The sequence below is a fragment of the Tetrao urogallus genome, assembly GCF_951394365.1.
Source record: "Tetrao urogallus genome assembly, chromosome: 6".
NCBI lineage: Eukaryota > Metazoa > Chordata > Aves > Galliformes > Phasianidae > Tetrao > Tetrao urogallus.
This window is the reverse complement of record NC_136819.1, coordinates 44415540-44432859: the sequence shown is the minus strand read 5'-3', so window position 1 is coordinate 44432859 and position 17320 is coordinate 44415540. Positions and strand designations below refer to the sequence as shown.

The window sequence follows — 17320 nt, the reverse complement described above, 5'->3', positions numbered from 1 at the left end:
CACTCATTTTCTTCTCTCTTTCTCTCTCATTTCGTCTCAGAAGACTGTATACTGAGCACTTCAATTGCACCTCAGCTCTCAAAGCTGCTTGGCATATAACCTCTTTTAGAACCAAAGAGGAAATGTTGTGACATTTTTAAAAAACTGTTCAATTATATCTTCGTGTGATGTGGGTATTTCCCACAACATTTTTTTCCTTTCTCCTTTTGAAAATAGGAATGGCAAGTGAATATACATATTTTTTGAACAGTTGTGCTGTGGGGTAGGGAAGGGACATCTATCTTTAGAACTCTATTACTCCATGTTCCCAAACTCGCAGCACATGCTCAGCCCAAACACTGAACTGCTGGTTGATCGATCTGTCAGGTTGCTCTTGTTGTACACAAGAATATCAACTTGGCTTGAAAATACTGTGTAAAAAAAATACATCTACACTACACTTCTCATTGCATTGTAGTCTTTAATTGTCTTTACATCAAATATTTCTTTGCCTCTTCACATTGGAGAAGTAATGTATTGAACACACAGTTACGCCAAGTAGTATTTTTTGTTGCACACACCTGAATGGTTATTTAAAATGCAAATAACATTTTCAGTCAGTTAAATTGCACTCAGAGCAGCATTTCTAAAAGCACAGTCTACATAGCAAAGGTGGTTTTACTTCTTCAGACTACAAAGAAATCTGTTATAGACCATTCTGTATTCCCTGTGGGTCTATAGCCCATCATTGTTTCTGTACTTTCACATGCCTGCTTCAGCTGCAGGCTCAAGCCAATTTCCTCCCTCATCTGACTGACTCTCCATGCTGGTGATTTTAATGGAACAAAGCTAGAATCTGAGGGCTGGCACACAACTGCCCACACTTCTGACTGCTGGCATGGCACAGTTGGGCCCCTGACTAGTACTCCCTGAGTCAACGTCCTCATACAAGCTGGAGGCCAGCATGGCTCAGTAACTTTACAATCTGTCTAAATCCAGCAGGCAGTATGGAAAAGGCCACCCTGTTTTCACAGGTAAATAATTTAGCTGTATACATGCAGACTATGCCATGCTATGTCATGCCACTTGCACTTGACACCTGGATAACAAATCCTGCTCTACTTCATTTACTAGTATGGATAGAGTCTGTACATTTCCTGTAAATCCTATTTACCCTTAAGGGTAAAAAACGGTATCCTTTTACAAATAGCCATAAAATCATGTGATGCTGCTTCAAAGACAAAAGGGATGGTATTAATTAAACTAGGCTGCTACGCCTGGACCATTTAACTGAAAGTAAAATTTAAGTACCCTTAAATTGAGCACTGACCAAGTTTTATTATCTCTTACTCCTAAAAGTTCAGTTCAAATGAAACCTTATGCATACTCTTCTACTTCTAGAATAGACGAGAGGTTTTGTATTTCAGTGTCAACATAGTCCTTCTGTCATAACGTATGCCAAGAGGTGGGTTTGTTTCCAAGCATTCACTTGGGAAGTTTTGCTCTTTTTGTGAAAATGGGAGAATCCTATTGCAAAAAATATATTTTAACATGGGATATACTATTACATAAAAATCTCCATGTGTTAATATTTGGCTTTGCTTTTGCCAAAGTGCACACAAATCAGTGTCTCTCAGTGACAACAACAAACTTTCAGCTCATGCAGTATTTTTTTCCAAGCCCAGACAGAGCATATAGAGCAAGCTGTATGTTTTGCTATAAGCACAGTCCGCAGCTACCATAATGGATCACTAACCTCGGTTACATTTGTTAGGGTTATCACCTCACTAGTTAAAGTTGCTATACCATTTAACCTGACATTTAAAGGGAAAAAAGGGAATATCTCAGCATGAGGAAAGTAAGCAGATAAAGTCTGTAAAGCTATGAACATCTGAAACTATTTGCAACTACTCAATTCATTGCCAGCTCTGCTGGTGCTTCGTGCAAAGAACAGAGGGGAGTCAGGTTTCAGTCTCTCTGCCGAGGTTTCCAGGGGCCCTCCGAAGCACAGAGCTGCCGGAGGACACTGCGCCAGTCCTTAAGATGTGAGCTGGGACAAAGAATAATCAGCAGTTGTTACTCCTCCTTGAGAAGTAGGCACCCCACTACAAGGAGCCACTAGTTACAAAGATGCAAAAATGTAACAATTAACTTCATCCATTTATTTTGCATCTTCATTATTTTCTCTGCTGCAGGGGAAATGATGATGAAACATTTGCTACCTCTGCAATAGAGATACGGCAGTGTAATTTTTGACATTAAGTGACAGAAGTTAGCAAACTGATGTATTTTTGGTCTGAAAACACACACACACAAACCCACAACAACATGAAAAAAAGCCCACCTAAAATTAAAATCAAGACATGGTGTTTAAAGACTGCTGAAGTAGAAAGATAGTGGAAATCTCTGATCAACTTCAAATAGCTCAACTCAGTGTCCCCTCAGGCAGTGTATAGCTACGTACGAACATGCAACAGTTAGATATCTGTGCATACAAACACACACCAAGAAATATGTGATACTGGAACATGAAGGAAGGATAGCAGAAGACATTCTATTTCACCGATGACTGCTGTACCGGAATTAAGACTTCACGTGTGAATGCTGCTGTTGTGACACGGTGTTACAAACTTGTACCCTTGTCTAAGGCCGAGAAACAGCACTGACACCGAACAAGTGAGCGCAGACGCACAGCCCCGCTCGGTGTGCCGGAGCCACTCCCGCCCCGCTCCTTCCCGCCTCCTCCCACCCCCTCAGCGCCGCACGCGCTCCCACGCCGTGAGGCCGGGGCATTCCGCGCCATGCACGCGCGCGCCGTGCGCTGCCGTGCCGGGACGTACCGGCGTGCCGGACGGGCGGCTGCTCTCCCGCTGCCTCGGCTCAAGGAGGTGGGCAGCGCGACCTGACTCCATCCGAGCCGTGCCGGGCCGTGCGGGCCCGCACACGCCTTTCCTGAGGGGAGGCCCGCAGCCCATCGCCCTCCGGGAACCACCCCCCTCCACCGTTTCTCTCTGCCCCTGCCTTCGCTGCCCGGTCTTTGCCGCCGGGAGGCTGCCTCCCTTTCCCCCACGCACGGCGGGGCGCCGCTCGGATCCCCCCCCGCCACCATTACGAGTGGGAAGGCGTCCAACCTTCCCCCCCCTCCCAATACGATGGAACCGGCCCGCAGTAAAGAGAGATGGCAGATGATTGGCAATCCCAGACACCAATCAGCGCGCTCCTTTTTTTCTCTAGGCGACGCAACGCCCGCCCTCAGGCGGGTTGGGGGATGTAGGAGAGGCGGGAGGGAATGTTTACAAACAAGATTAGGGAGTAGAGCGATGGCGGGGTGGGGAACGAGGAGGCGGAACCGGCGATTGGCGCAGCCGTTGGGCCAATCAGAGAAGGCGCCGCTCGGCGGAAGGGCGGGGGGCGGTGCGCGGAACGATCTCTGCCCAACAGCCGCGGGCGCTCTCGAGCGCTCGCGCCAATGAGGGCTGGGCGGGCAGGGATGGGGCGCTGAGAGGAGCGGCCACGGCGCTCGCTTAGCCCTCCACCCCGTACGGCTCAGCCTATCCCGGGCGGGCTGGGCTCGGCTCGGCTCCCTGCCGCTGGGCGGCTGGAGCAGGGGGGAGGGGAGCCGCAAGGACATGGGCCGGCTCTGAGGGCCGAGGGAGGGCAGCCTACGTGTGTGCCGCCCCGTATTTTACTAACTGCTTGCTGTCGGGTTTATTTATTTATTTTTCTTCGCGCGCCCCCCCCTTCCCCACCTCAAGGCGGAGGGAGAACAGTCCCCTCCCTTCCCTCCCTCGCCGTGCGCCTATGGCTCCCGCTCCTCGCAGCGTCCCCGGGAAATAAAATCCGCCCGGGGCTGGGTGCCGCCCCCCGCCTCCACGCACACACCCGCGGGGAGCGGCCGAGGCGGGGGAGCGCCCTCCCGGGAGAACATGGAGGGCCCCTCGGGCTCGGCGCAGGGCAGCGAGCGGCCGCTGCTTACCGTCACGCACGAGCTGAGGAACGGTGAGCGGCGGGGGTATGGCGGCGGGGCCGGGCCGAGGGGGGGGGGATGCCGAGGGGGGGGTGTGTGTATGGGTGGGGGGAGGGATGGCAGCGGGGTATTTCTGAAGAAGTGTTTGGGCCACACTTCTGCGCCTCGGGCTCTCCTGTGCCACTTCCCCGCGGGTCCTGCGCGCTTTTGAAGGAGATAAAGGTTCGCAGATAAGGGTCGCGATTTCCCTTAATCGCCTTTTTGACTTTTATGGCAATGTCAGCGTGGAGGGGAGGCTGCCCACTGCAGCCCTTAGCGAGGTAGTTTCGGTGACAGCTCGGTGGGAGGCCGGGATGCGGCGAGCGGGGCGCGCAGCCCTCGGCCCGGCCCGGCCCCGCGCAGCCCTTCGTGCGGCCCCGAGCTGCAGCCCCGCACGTGGCCGTGTCCGTGTCCGACCCCGCGGGGACCTGGTGCTGCGGGAGATCTCGGGAAATGTATTTTTAATTGCGGCTCTGTGCTCCTCTGAAGTTTCCAGGCAACTTGAACGTTACGGTAAATACAGGACTTACTGTTAATTCGGAAGTGTGTGTAGCACATAGTCGGGATACGTATTCTCTGTGTTTATTAACAGTATTTAACGCAGCTATTAACCCACGACCTTCATTCCTTTCACCTTTTTTTTTCTTTTTTTTTTCTTTTTTTTTTTTTTTCTGTAAGTAAAAGCAACTATAGGATGCTGTTCACCCTAAAAGTTTGAGCAAAGCAACCCCGCGGCTCACGTAGCTGGCATCTTGTGCTGCACCGCTTGGGAACGGCAGGTGGTATTGCTGAAGTCCCCTCGGTACTGCTCAGCTTCCCGTCCCGGTGTCGCACTGGTCCAGGGGCTCTGTAGATGTACCCCAGTGGAGCATAGCTATCACTGCAGCGTAAAAAAAAAAAAAAAAAAAAAGCTCTTCCTGCAGAAACCGAAGAAGCTGTGGTTTCCTTCTTTGAAGAACAACAGCAACAACAAAAAAAGAAATGGTGGAATACATATTTGTCTTATTAGGTATTGCTAGATTTTAGTATGTGGGAGAGAAAGAAGTAGGGGAAAAGGATGTGGATTGCGATTGTTCCATGTTGGACTCCAGTTCTGTGAAGATTTCTTTTATAGACATTGAGACAGCACATATCCCTGCAAGACAGTAATTTAGAGGTACTTTGAAAAATAAATGTGTTCAGTGACACTAGACAAAATGTTGTCTAACAGCACAGTTGGTTTGATCTTGATTTTTAAGCTTTATGGAATCAGGAAGCACTGGTATTTTAATTAATTTTAAATAAGAAAAGACCAGGCTTGTTTGTCTTTTTGTAAGCTTTTGAAATGTAGTTTCATGGGAGTCAGTTGCTTTCCCTCTCCATATTAAGTATCTAGAAAACTCTGCTTTTTGAAAAATGCTTTCTAGCAATGGCTCGTCTATTTCAGGAACATTAGGGTGGAGGAGGGAGCTGCTCTGTCATGTACTCCTGGGAGACTCCTACTCTTGAAGATGTCAATAGTGTCATTGCTATGCATGGCATAGCAAGAGATTGTCTCAGAACTTGTATCTGTGCAATGCATGAAGATGTGATAATTTGGTGAGAAGAATTGCCCTCAGCTCTTTTGCATAGAAAGGTATAATTTATACATATACATAAGGATACTTTGGATGCTTTTCTTAGCTTTTTGCCCTCGATCTGGCTGTGTGGGTGCTTAGCTGCTGCCTGGGGTCAACCCAGCAGAGTTATAAAATGCACGGCATGATTATTTATTTTCACTGCAGTTTGGGAAAGAGGGCAAGGGCATTCCTCAAAGCAGGAATTGTAGCTGTAAGAATCTTTGCTGCTTTAAAACACTGAGGTTGTGTACCATGAATATCTTCTTAACGTGTGATTTGTTTAGATTCTGGATTTCCCTTCCTCTTTGTGTTTCCTTTGATGTTTCTAGCTCTGTGACTAATTGAATGATTTAGAGAGTATCAAAAGTAGTTGGCAGATGAAAAAGAGGTCAGTTTCCACCATGCTTCGGAAGAGTGTATTATTGTGGTAGAAATTAGTGGCTTCTTTGAGAAGGGAGTGCCTTCTTTTCATGTTGTGGAAGTTGTTGCGTGAACCTCTTGATAACAGTAGCTCATTCAAAGTAGAAAGAATTGTGTATTCAAATCAGCATAGTGCAGGTGAACCTCTAGTTGTGCTTTGCAATTACTTGGGTCATGTAATTACTCAAAAAACATGAAGTTGGTTACAGACTGACATTGACTGCAGTCAGGTGAGTAAGTAAATGTACTATAGAACTTTGGTGTAAGATGAAACAAATTGAGAATAAAACATGTGATTGCTTTTTACCTTCAAGCCAGTATTGTAGTATATGCACAAATTTGTGGTATTGTGGGAAATGCACAACTGGAGGACATGTAGTATTATCTCTACACTGCAGAGGTTCTACTTAGTATCAAGCAACAGTCACTTGTTAGCCTTATATATCATGGCTTGACTTCTTTTAAACTTTCAGTTTGAAATTATAATTCTGTCTTTTGACATCTAGGGTCAATCTTAATTTTAACTTTATATTCTGTGTTCTTAGGGCACTGAAACTCATTCTCCTTTGCTTCAGCAAAAAGCAGTTGCAGAAAATAACATCATTTCATAGATGGGCTCTGTGATAGGGAAGGAACGGTGGCACTCGATTGCCTGTGAGATGCTGTGTTCTTTGTTAGATTGCAATGCTTGGGCACTGCTCTGTGCATTTATGTTTAATTCTAATGATGCATAGAATCAGACTTTTCCCTACTACTAATCAAACTGTATGTGTACATGTACTCTGACTGTTACTTTTGGTTGGCTGTTTTGTAGGCACAGCAGTGACTTTTAGAACAGATTTGAATTAATGTTGTTTTTTTTTTTTTTTTTTTATTTTTTCCTCTTGTATTTGGCAACCAATTCTTTTTTGTTTTGAAGAGATTGTTACACAAACCAACAGAAACAGCCATCCGAGAATAGTTGCCATCTCCTTTCCCTTATATTGGGAAGGAAGTGAGCTTCTGGGGGAAGTGGAATCCCCTTCTCTTGACAGGAAGGGAAAAAAAACATAGCAAAGATCAACTGATTGCAAGTGGTGACTGTCTTTGACTCTCTCTGCAGCTCTCCAGCAGTGGAAATACTAAGAGAATGAGTTTTTCAGGATGATCCATTTCTTGTATCTTGTAAAGGGAGGGGCTATATTCTTAAAGGCTAACCTTAGAGTTGTCAGAATTTTGCATCTCTTCTGGAGACCTAAGAAGCTTTGTATTATTTACAGTGGAGAAAGTATTATAATTACCTGTTAACATTTTTTGTTCCCTCGTAGTGCCAGGGATCTGAACAATGACAAATGTAAAGCCTATCAGAGAACAATTTACATGGGGAAGGATATGGAAAATATAATGACAAATATCGGAGGAAAGAGCTGTGACATAGAAAGGCAAGAAGGAGATAAGCTGCCAACAGATTTTATTTTCTTCTTGTTTTCTTCTTTCATAAATCTCGATTTTTTTGGTGGAACAAAAATAAAGGTTAAAGGATTCTGAACCTCCGTTGCATGTGTCTAGCTGGGAGGTTGCCCATCTCACTACTGTACTGCCTGGTGCGAGGCAAAAATGAGCAAAGCTGGGATCTTAAGGCAAGCTAGTGAGAGATAGGCAATATAAGTGTTTGGTTTGTTTTAAGCCATTGTTCTTTTCCTTTTAGCTAATCTGTTTTGAAGGGGATACTGGATTCATTGTATTGTCACAAACTTTGGACTTGTGTTAGTTTGTACTTGCAAGGGAAGAGGAGAGTGAAGCCTGCAAGTAACTTAGCAAAGGGCTGCAGAGTTCTGGAGGCAGAACAATTTGGAATTTCCACTTGAGTCTAATAGTTTCACACCAAACTGTAAGCTATGAAAGGGTTAAAACAGTTTGAAGGATTTAATATGACAAATTCTTATTTGAAGAAGAATGAATTTACATGTAGCTGTAAGGTAGCTTATTGCTTTGTAAGGAGGGATTCCTGTGCCTAAAAAAGGAGATGAAATCATGAGTTAAATAGAGAATTAAATAGAGAATTCAGCCTTTGCTATTGTGCTACACCTGGCACCTCTGCAGCACTATTTCTTAATTATTTTTAGAAGAAAACATTCTTATGGAAGCTTTTTAAATGATACAAAAGCTGTTTCTTATGGAATTAATAATCATACTTTGTGTATAATGTTTAGATATCAAGAGATATTAATAATTAAATATTTCAAAACTCTACTGTAGTAGAGTACTCTACTTCAGTCCTTTCCTAGAGAACTAAAATATATCTGTGCTGGTCTTGCTGTGGGAGATACAGGGGCAGCCTTTAATACCTCAATACCACTCAGATCTGTGAATTTTACTCTTATTTAAGAAGCAGTTCAGAAAGCATTTGACAGAGTTGATTAAACTTAAGTGAGAGCCTGTATATCTTAGGGTGTGATTTGCAGCTCTTGATGTAAATATTCCTGTTGGATCTCCTTCATCGCTTGGTGTTGTTTGTTTTCTGGTAAACGTAAATTTGTATCTTTATGCATTTGTAACTTTATGCAATGATGAGGTACAAACTCTTCTAAGATTGCTTTGCTTCTGACACCTTCTGTACGTAGGCAGATGGCCTGCTTCGTGGAGGCTTTGCACTACAGTCATTGCTTTGGTTTTGGTTTGGGATCTGTTGGGACTATTGACGTTCATAAGTATTTTATGCTGGTTTGAACAGTTGGTCACGAAATTTCACCTGAAAGAGGATTGTTCTGAAGATAATTCTTCAGTTTGCCTATCTTTTGTCTTGTAAGCCAGTATGTAAACACCTTCCCCCAAAACTTCAGTTACTCTCTTGTTAACCTGTGTTATTACTTTAACACTGTATCAAGAATTCTCACTTCAGTCATGGGCTGTATTGAGTGTTTTTGTTTGTTTTGATGAAATGGTATGCTGATCTCTGTTGAAAGAGAAGGCCAAATTTCATTCATACCTTGTTCTTGGTTATCATCTCTGGTTTAAAAAGGCGTGCACCGTGTTTAGACATCTCTTACTCGGATCTGGCTGTTTCAACTCTGGTATTTGTTAATGAATAAAGTTCTTATAATTGTGTTACCTAATTATTTTTTTCTTAGCTGTTATGTGGTGTATACTGTTATTGCATGTTGAGCTTGCTAACCATGGGATGCTTTTGGGCTGAATCTTGGTGACCTCATAGTGATTCATCCTACAGTAATGACAGACCTCATAGCAAAATCACTTCTGTAATAGCTTCTGCTGATGAATGCAAATGGATTTTAACATGGAACATTTTCCAACTCAGACTACTGTGTGTTTGGATCATTAATCTGTTATTAATGTGTGTTGTTTTTTTTTTCCAGCTTCTGATATACAGATGACAACTTTGGGGTATTGCTCTACAGCTTCAATCCATGCTAATAATGGCAGTGATTGTTTTTTTTGCCTTTCCCACAGTATTTCGTACTTCTGAATTTCCACATTCTGTATTATACTTAGCTAATACTTCAGAAGATTTTTGTCCTCTTTGGCTATGCAAAGCTTTGGTTTCCAGGCCTACTGGACTACGATTAACAACTTTCAAAACCTGAATATTTTTCATCTCAGATGATCTCTTTCTTAAACACCTAGTGTTACAGAGGATGAATGCTTGTCGCCACAGTTAGCTCAGTTGTGATTCTAGAGTTCAGAGTAGCATGAATTGCAATTTTCCTCCTTCACTTTGGGTCCAAACTGTGGCTGTATTTTATTTTTGCTTTTTTTTAATCACCTCAAGATCTACCTATATTTTTCATAGCTGTTATTTGAGAATTTGATTTTAAGTTTGTAAGATGGTTCCTTGTACTGATTAGATGGAACTTTTGTTCAGTGGCCTGACAATTATTAGCTGGTGATAGTCTTTCATATTGAAAGGATTGTGAGATGTTTTTTTTACTTGTCTTCACAATAGATCTCAGTTGCTGAAATGAGTTACAATCCAAGGTGTAATTTCAAACATGTATACAACAGAAAACTAATACAGCATCCTGGATGTGTTTTCATCAGTGTCTAATGAATAGCAGTTGTGTAGTTTTGGTTATATGCTGTGTTGTTTGTTGGTTTTCTTTTTTTTGGTTATCCCCTCCTCCTCCTGTAAATAGCTTGCAAGTTTTGCTTAATCTCAAGGAAAAAGAGTCCGAGTTCACTGAGTAAGGAAGTAGTCATTCTGCTCTACTGTCTTGTGCAGTTCTCAGTTCACAGTGAGCCATCTCAAAGTTCAAGTGTAATGCAGGTGACGGTGTCAATTCCTTTGTCATCTGGAGATATTCCATCAAGTAGAAGCGTTTTGTCCTGATTGCCAGAATCAAGTAGGCTGCTCTGCTTCTTGGGAGCTGAGAACAGTAATACATGCTGCTTTATGCTTTGGTGTCTCTGCATGTGGAGGTTTGTTTTCACAGTGCAAGTCTTTCTAGACATTTGCATTCATCAAAGGTGATAATTGAGACCAATACCATTGTTTCCTCTTTGTTTTCATGGATGGCCTTTGCCTGGCCTTTCCTTTTAGTCAGTTTCCTTGTTTCTGGATTGGTCTGCTGTATTTTGTCATCACCTCAGCTCTATGTTCTCCTTGCTGTGTTGGCCCAATGCTGATGCTGTGGATTATGTACTGTAGGAAATGTGCAAATATGGACTTTTTCTAATTGGGTGCCTATGCAGTTTGCTTGTTTCCCTGAATGAATCGTGTACTTACTATGTGTGTATTTTCCGTTGATGTGTTCATGTCATTTGTACTGCTGTGCTATGTGCAGCTTCACATAGTTTGTTGAGAAACCATTGTCCTACTGACTTGGGCAGTACTTCCTTCATCTCCAAGTTTGATACCCTTCTTTTGTGCTGTTCTGCTAGTGAAGAAAAAGGGCATGGAGAAATAATTGTTTTCAAAGCTGCTTTTCTTGTACTTACCTCTTAAATTGAGCTGCGTTTGCAGCTACTATGTCTGAATGGCATCATTGCGCACGCTGAGATGCTGTGATACTGCGGCTGGAAGGAGCCTCACTGATGACTGTACATCCTGTTGCACCCCTGTCCTTGTATGGGTTGCACAGGTAGTTGTTGGGTCATGTTCTGTTAGTAATGCTAGCGTGCCAATGACTTGGGGATGGGAGAGGTTTCTCACTGTTCTGTCATAGATTGTGAAGGCCTTCTTGTCACTGCCCTTTAAGGACTCTTGGACTCTTTGGAACAGTTATCTTTGAATTGCTGAAAGCAGTTCTGGAAAGTCTTCAGCAGTGGACACTTGGGTTCTTTAGGAGTGGCTGGTGAAGGTAAGAACTGATCTTTGGGAGTAGTGCTCCTCAAAGCAATCCAAGGAGATGTCATGTAGCAGTTGTAGTTTTGGAGGAAGCCACACCATATCTCATTGTCAAAAAGTGTTGCTGCTGCTACTTTCAGGAAATGGTGATAAAGAGCTGTTCTAGTGGTGTCATTGGAAAGAATGGCATGGGCACTCACAGGCTCTTCAGCTTGCATTTTTTGGGTAATGACTTTAGAGAGGGACTGAGGCTGTTGCCAGACATGACAGTGGTGGGAGGAGAAATTGTTGATCATTCTCTGTAGCTTTGAAGATGTATTATTAGTGTTTTGATTTATTTTACATTGAGGATAATATTGCTGCCTTCTTTATGGGGAGTCATTCTCAGAGTTTGTATGACACTAGTGTCCTCTCGTGCCTCCATGTGTTATGCAGCACCTTTAGCTGCCTGGTCTTGAGGAATGCTTTTTTTCCCTAGTATAATGCCAAAAGAATGGGGGGGGGCTTCTTATCACAAATAAGCGTATTTTCCACTGTATTCTTTTCCACTTCTGTTATTAAAAATACAATAACTTTCAAGACATTTCATCATTTTTCTAAAGCAATTAAATATCCAAAATGAAAGTAAAATGGAATTAAGCGGGTAGTGCAAAACTGTGGTCCACGGTGCAAAACAATGGTTCACGTTGTAAGAAGTACATAAATGAGTTACCATTCATCTACTTACTGTCTAGTCTCATGACAGTGGATAACATTTCACTACTGTTATTTAATATGGAATGCAAATTAAAATGAGTTTAAGGTATAACTCAGATTAATGGACAGAGTTCAGGATTTCGATGATCTCTAGAGGTCCCTTCCAACCCCTACAATTCTGTGATTCTGTGTGACTTGATCTCTTTCTAGGACTGTAGCCAGTGTTACGAATCATCAGCGTTTTATTGGGGATGCAGTGTTTCTCTGTGTTCCGTTCTCTGTCTTACGCAGTTGCAAGAATATGGCATTGTTAAACGACTGTTGTGCATTCTAGAAGAGTGTTTAATTGAAGAGCTGTCAGCAGAATGCCTTTCAAGTGCATCAGATGGTAAAAAAACCTTCTTGGAATACTGCATAATGGAAGTTTGGAATCAGGATTTTGAAGTGAAAAAAATTCTAACTGTTCTGAGTTCAGCATTTATTGAGCCAGAGTCTAGAGAAGTTTTGTCTTGAATTTCTTTGGTGACTTTCAGAGCACCTATGTTATTCACTCAGTCTGGGTCTACCTCACTCTTGGTAGACGGGTAGGTTATCCGTGCTACTGACTTCAGCAATTACTGTAATGCTGTACTTGCTGCTAATAGTAAAGCAAGCTTCTGTTTAATTCATGTGATGCATATTAATTCACTGATTTGTAAATAGTTCTGGCACTAAATCTTGCTTACCAAATGTATTTCTGTATTTTAATAACTACTCGTGATCAGTTCAAGAATAATTTCTCTATGATCTGTTTTTTTATTACATGTAATATTAGGATAGCTTGTAGGTTTGCTCACATCTGCAATTGTCATGTACTTCTACTCATACAAGGGAGAAAACTCTGAAAATGTTTAGACTTTTTTTTAATCTCCTGGTAATTTTAAGTGTTCTTTCTGCTTATTCCAAGCTTGATTAATCCCCCATAAAAATGGATGTTAGGAATTGAAAATGGTATTTCAGATGAGATTTCATCAGTGCTTTGCACGAGAGCACTGTTAGCCTATCCCCAGTGGATGCATTTGTGTGTGTTTACAGATTCCTAGGATTGTTGGAATAAGTCATGAGTTTTCTTTTTCATTTATTTAGTGTGGTTTTCTTATGCTTGCTTGTTCTTTGCACAGAGATGTCTTTCTGAAGTCTAGCGTTCTATTTGCTTTGAGCTGTTGGAATTACTACAGTTCAACAAATAATATGAATTTTGATAGTGAATTCAGAAAGCATGTGGTCTTTATGAAGTTTCTCAGACATCACATTCTGGTTTGGTTTGAAAGGAGGAAGATGATTTTGTCATCTTCTGTTGGTTTTCCTTTTTATTTTTCCTTTTTTTTTTTTCCCTCTAAAACCAGCCTTTAGTTACTATGAGTCTTTCTTTTAGTGATTGTGGCAGCGTATGCAGCTTCTGGTGCTTGATACTGCATCCCTAATTCTGCTAGTAAAACTGTTTATGCAGCTGCTTGTTAAAGTGGATCATGAACTGAACTTGGCTTGGAAAATCAGATTTCTTTACTTTTTTGGCTTCCTACTTTTAATCTGTATAATTTCACCGAGCAGCTTTATTACATCGTGTTAATAGAAATGGATGGCTAATATTATGACAGGAATGAGATGGAAAAAATAAAAATAGGGCTCTTTGTTTCCCTGCTTAGAAGAACATATTTGACAAAATATACTCAGTGGTACAGAATACAAACATGGAGCTCTCTTCCCGGACTCCCCAGCCAATGAAAAAACTCAGTTTCAGCTTAAGGTTTTTCCAGATGTGCTGGCCTTGTAGATTCAAGGTCTTTCCCTTTCTGTCGTAGCAAAATGTCTTTGTACATTTAATAATTCTGTGTTAAATGAATGGTCATTGGAGCTCTGTTTACATCAATTTAAATGCCATGTAATCCAAGAACGCGGTAATATTGAGGATGTTAGGATTAAGGAAATATATGATTGCTTTCTAGAAGTATACTGTTGAAGATTACACAGCAAGCAGTTCTAGACTTTTCTCAGTGGTGCATGGTGGTAGGATGCAAGGTAACGGGTGCCATCTGGAACATGAGAAGTGCCTGTTACGTATTAGTGAAAGAATACATTATTGTTGGTGTGGATGAATGCCTGGAACAGTTTGTGCGGGGAAGGTTGTGGATGTTAGCCCCTGGAGCTGTTAGCAGCACGAGCACCTGAGCAGAAGTTTGGGCTAGGTGGGTTTCAGTGAGAATTCTATGAAGACATTAAGTACTGTTCTTCCTTGCTTTTCAAGCAGTAGTACAATATGCTGCTGGAATGTCCTTTTAATGCTGCTTATTTCATTCAGCTGCTAACTGATTTTTACTAAAGCTTGTAGGAATATGGTGTTTTGATGTATTGCATATCTGATGTGATTTTTTTTTTTTTTTTTTTTTTTTTTTTTCCTTCTTCAGCAAATTTGACAGGCCATGCAGAGAAAGTTGGCATTGAGAACTTTGAGCTCTTGAAAGTCCTTGGAACTGGGGGTAAGATGCATTGTTTTTATAAATTGAGTGTTGGAAGCATTACTCTTTAAGTATAGTTTTGTTTTCTCACTGAATTTTTGGTAATTGGAACATTATGAAGATGCATTGATTTCCAGCAAACATAGAGCAAAGTTAGAGGTCAGATATTAAAGCTTGAAGTGTCTGCTGAAGATATACTTTCAAAAAAGGAGTAATGGAGATTTGTGAAGGTATTTATAGTTGGTGAAAAATCTGATCTAAGTTAAGACACGAACTTGATAACTTCATTAAATTCTCAAACTGTGTTTTGATGCATTTCTGAAAAAGCTGCAGCTTCAATATACTATTCAGTGGCATTTTCCAGTCCAACTATATGTTTTGACATAAATTTTACTAGTCTTTTCCTGTTGTAGTCAAGCCCCAGTAGTTTTTAAGATTGAAAATGTTCACTGTTGTACTGTAAATTTTAATGTGATGCTGCTGACTACAGAAAGTAATCCTACAGCATCCTATCAATCTGCAACATGTCGTATGCTAGCAGCCCTGAAACTGTGTTTCCCCTTTGTTGAAAGGATGTTCACAGGAATGCATGCAGACTAAAAGCATATTTACATATTAGTAGTTAGCAGTGAGACCGTAATTGCACAAATTACTCCTATGAAAGGAGCAAAGATTTTTGGTGATCACACTTATGTCATGCAGACATAATATAAATTATGCCATTAGATCATTGACAGTGTATTTTTCTATTTCTGAAGTAATTTTTGTTTTTTAATTTAAACTTAAAAAGCTTCATAACAACTGAACTCTTGCTGTTTAATTTCAGTAGTTGATGATAGGGGACAAGAAGACTTGAATATTTGTGTATGTGAAGAACCCAAAGGGAACCCATCTGTCTATCTTTATCATAGTCTAGTAGTTAGGTTGCTCTAGGGGCATCCTCTTGGTGGGCTTCAAACTATGTCGAGAACTGACTGAAAGATCCAGGCAAACTTCAGAAAGCCAAGGACGTCTTGGGTACTCTGAAGGGATGTTTTGGAGGAAGTATTGTGTCATATTTAGGAAATCCATGTTGCTTTGCTTTAATAGGTAGTTCCAATAGTAGCTTAAGATATGTCCTTAAGAAATCTTAAGACCATTGGAGTCTTAAGGGAGAGCAAGTTCTCTTTGCTTGTCCAGGAAATGACCATCTGAAACTTCAGTGTTTGTAGTGATATGGAATCCCTGGGAACAGGGCTGTAGTGGTCTTGAAGAGGTCCTTTCGTTGCTCGTCCCAACACACAGTCAGTCATACTTGTTGGCAGATTCTGCAACCTAGGTATTCTTGCTGAGGACGTTTCAATTCCTACTGAGAAGCATTCTGGGAGTTGCAATAAGCAAATATTGCTCTCCTTGCAGGAGGTTGCTGAATGAATGGTGCGTTATTTAACAACAGGGTATACCAGTGCTTGGTGTTTCTTCTTTAAATATTGTCAATGAAACTTTGCAGCTCTGAACATTATCTTAATTTTCAACATAATTTTTGACATAAATTTCAATGTAATTTCAGAGTATCTGCTGCATGTGAAATGTCTGGGGATATGCAGTTAGTATATATTCACTACTTTACTTAATGTATTTTTCTCCTGTGCAGCATGCATTGCTTTTTTTTCCCTTGCAGCATCTGTAACGGAGAGATTATTTTATCAAAGCTGTTATTAATAAGAATCTAACCAAGTGTTTACATGAAAACTTTGCTACAAGATCTTAACTGTGTGGTATCGGGAGTTGTGAGAGTCCTGTTCAGGCCTGTAATTTCTTGTTTTCATACTTGAATTGAGATTGGAGAAATGACTATGACTGCTCTTCAGTTCTTTGTACCAGAATATATGTTTGCTTGAGGGAATGATAAAGAGCATAAAGACAACTATCTATAATCACAACATTTCAGAAGTATTTGGAATGGCAGGCTGTCTTTGGAGACTAGCATTAAATTATACCCTAAAAGCCTCAATTAATATGTGGTTTCTGTTGTCCAAAACTACTTGTCTGCATTTCTGCTGTCATCCTTAGGATTGCTCTAAAAAAAAAAAAAAAAAAAAAAAAAAAAAAAAAAAAAAAAAAAAAAAAGAGAGAGAGAGAATGGTCAGAGGGTGTTTGCATGCTTTTGTATTGATTACTTTGTTCTGTGGTTTTTATTCCATGAGAATAAGAATGGAGGATGTTTTCTTCAGTGTATATTCAAGTTTTATCTGTGTGTTGGCAACCTAATTTGATGAAGCTAAAATGCCATTCTAAGATTAACTGCCTGTTGGTTGTGGTGCAAGCTTTAGGTTTTATTAGATGGCTTTTACATTTCTGGGGAAAAAATGATGAGAAATGATATTTTTCATTGTTTCAGAAATTTGAAGTATTTCAGATGTTTTTCAAATGGTGTAGGGTGTTTGTGGTGGCAGGGTGACTCTTGGAACCTAAACCTAACCGCTTGTCCAAGCAGCCCTTGTAATTTCGTTAGTGATTTATCACTATGAAAATATGGATGAGATGGGGGAGCTCTTTTGTTTGTGTTTTTTGTTTTGTTTGGGGAGGGGGAAGGGGGAGAAGTTTTGGGAACTGCTCGATTCTTTTACTTGTAAGCTCTATGAAGTTGAAGATGTGCTTGGCTTTTGATGTCACTTTAGACAAATTGATTTATGGTGACAAAAGGGCTACTATTTTGTGTTTGGGAACAAATCAGAGAAAAAAGAAAAAGGGGGCATCTCATGGCTTCTATTTACATGTTGCTCTGTTTTTAGGCGAGAGCTATCTTTATTCTGGCAGTTGAAAAGCCTTATCCTGATGAGAGCTTTGAGGTATTACTGCA

General features: G+C 41.3%; 1 protein-coding gene across 6 annotated transcripts in view; it reads left to right on the top strand.

The window, feature by feature from the left end:
• Nucleotides 1-3905: 3905 nt before the first annotated feature.
• RPS6KA5 (ribosomal protein S6 kinase A5) overlaps nt 3906-17320 on the top strand; it is a gene marked incomplete at both ends in the record, with an annotated part of 59557 nt that continues 46142 nt past the window's right edge. For 5 of the 6 annotated variants that reach the window (XM_079536897.1, XM_079536895.1, XM_079536894.1 and 2 more), the window contains 2 exons: nt 3954-3978; nt 14428-14499. Coding sequence is in view for 1 of the 6 variants with exons in the window: in XM_079536892.1 (XP_079393018.1) it covers nt 3906-3978; nt 14428-14499 (145 nt within the window). Of the gene's footprint in view, nt 3979-14427; nt 14500-17320 lie in introns of all 6 variants that reach the window. The other variant, XM_079536892.1, reaches the window with a different exon arrangement.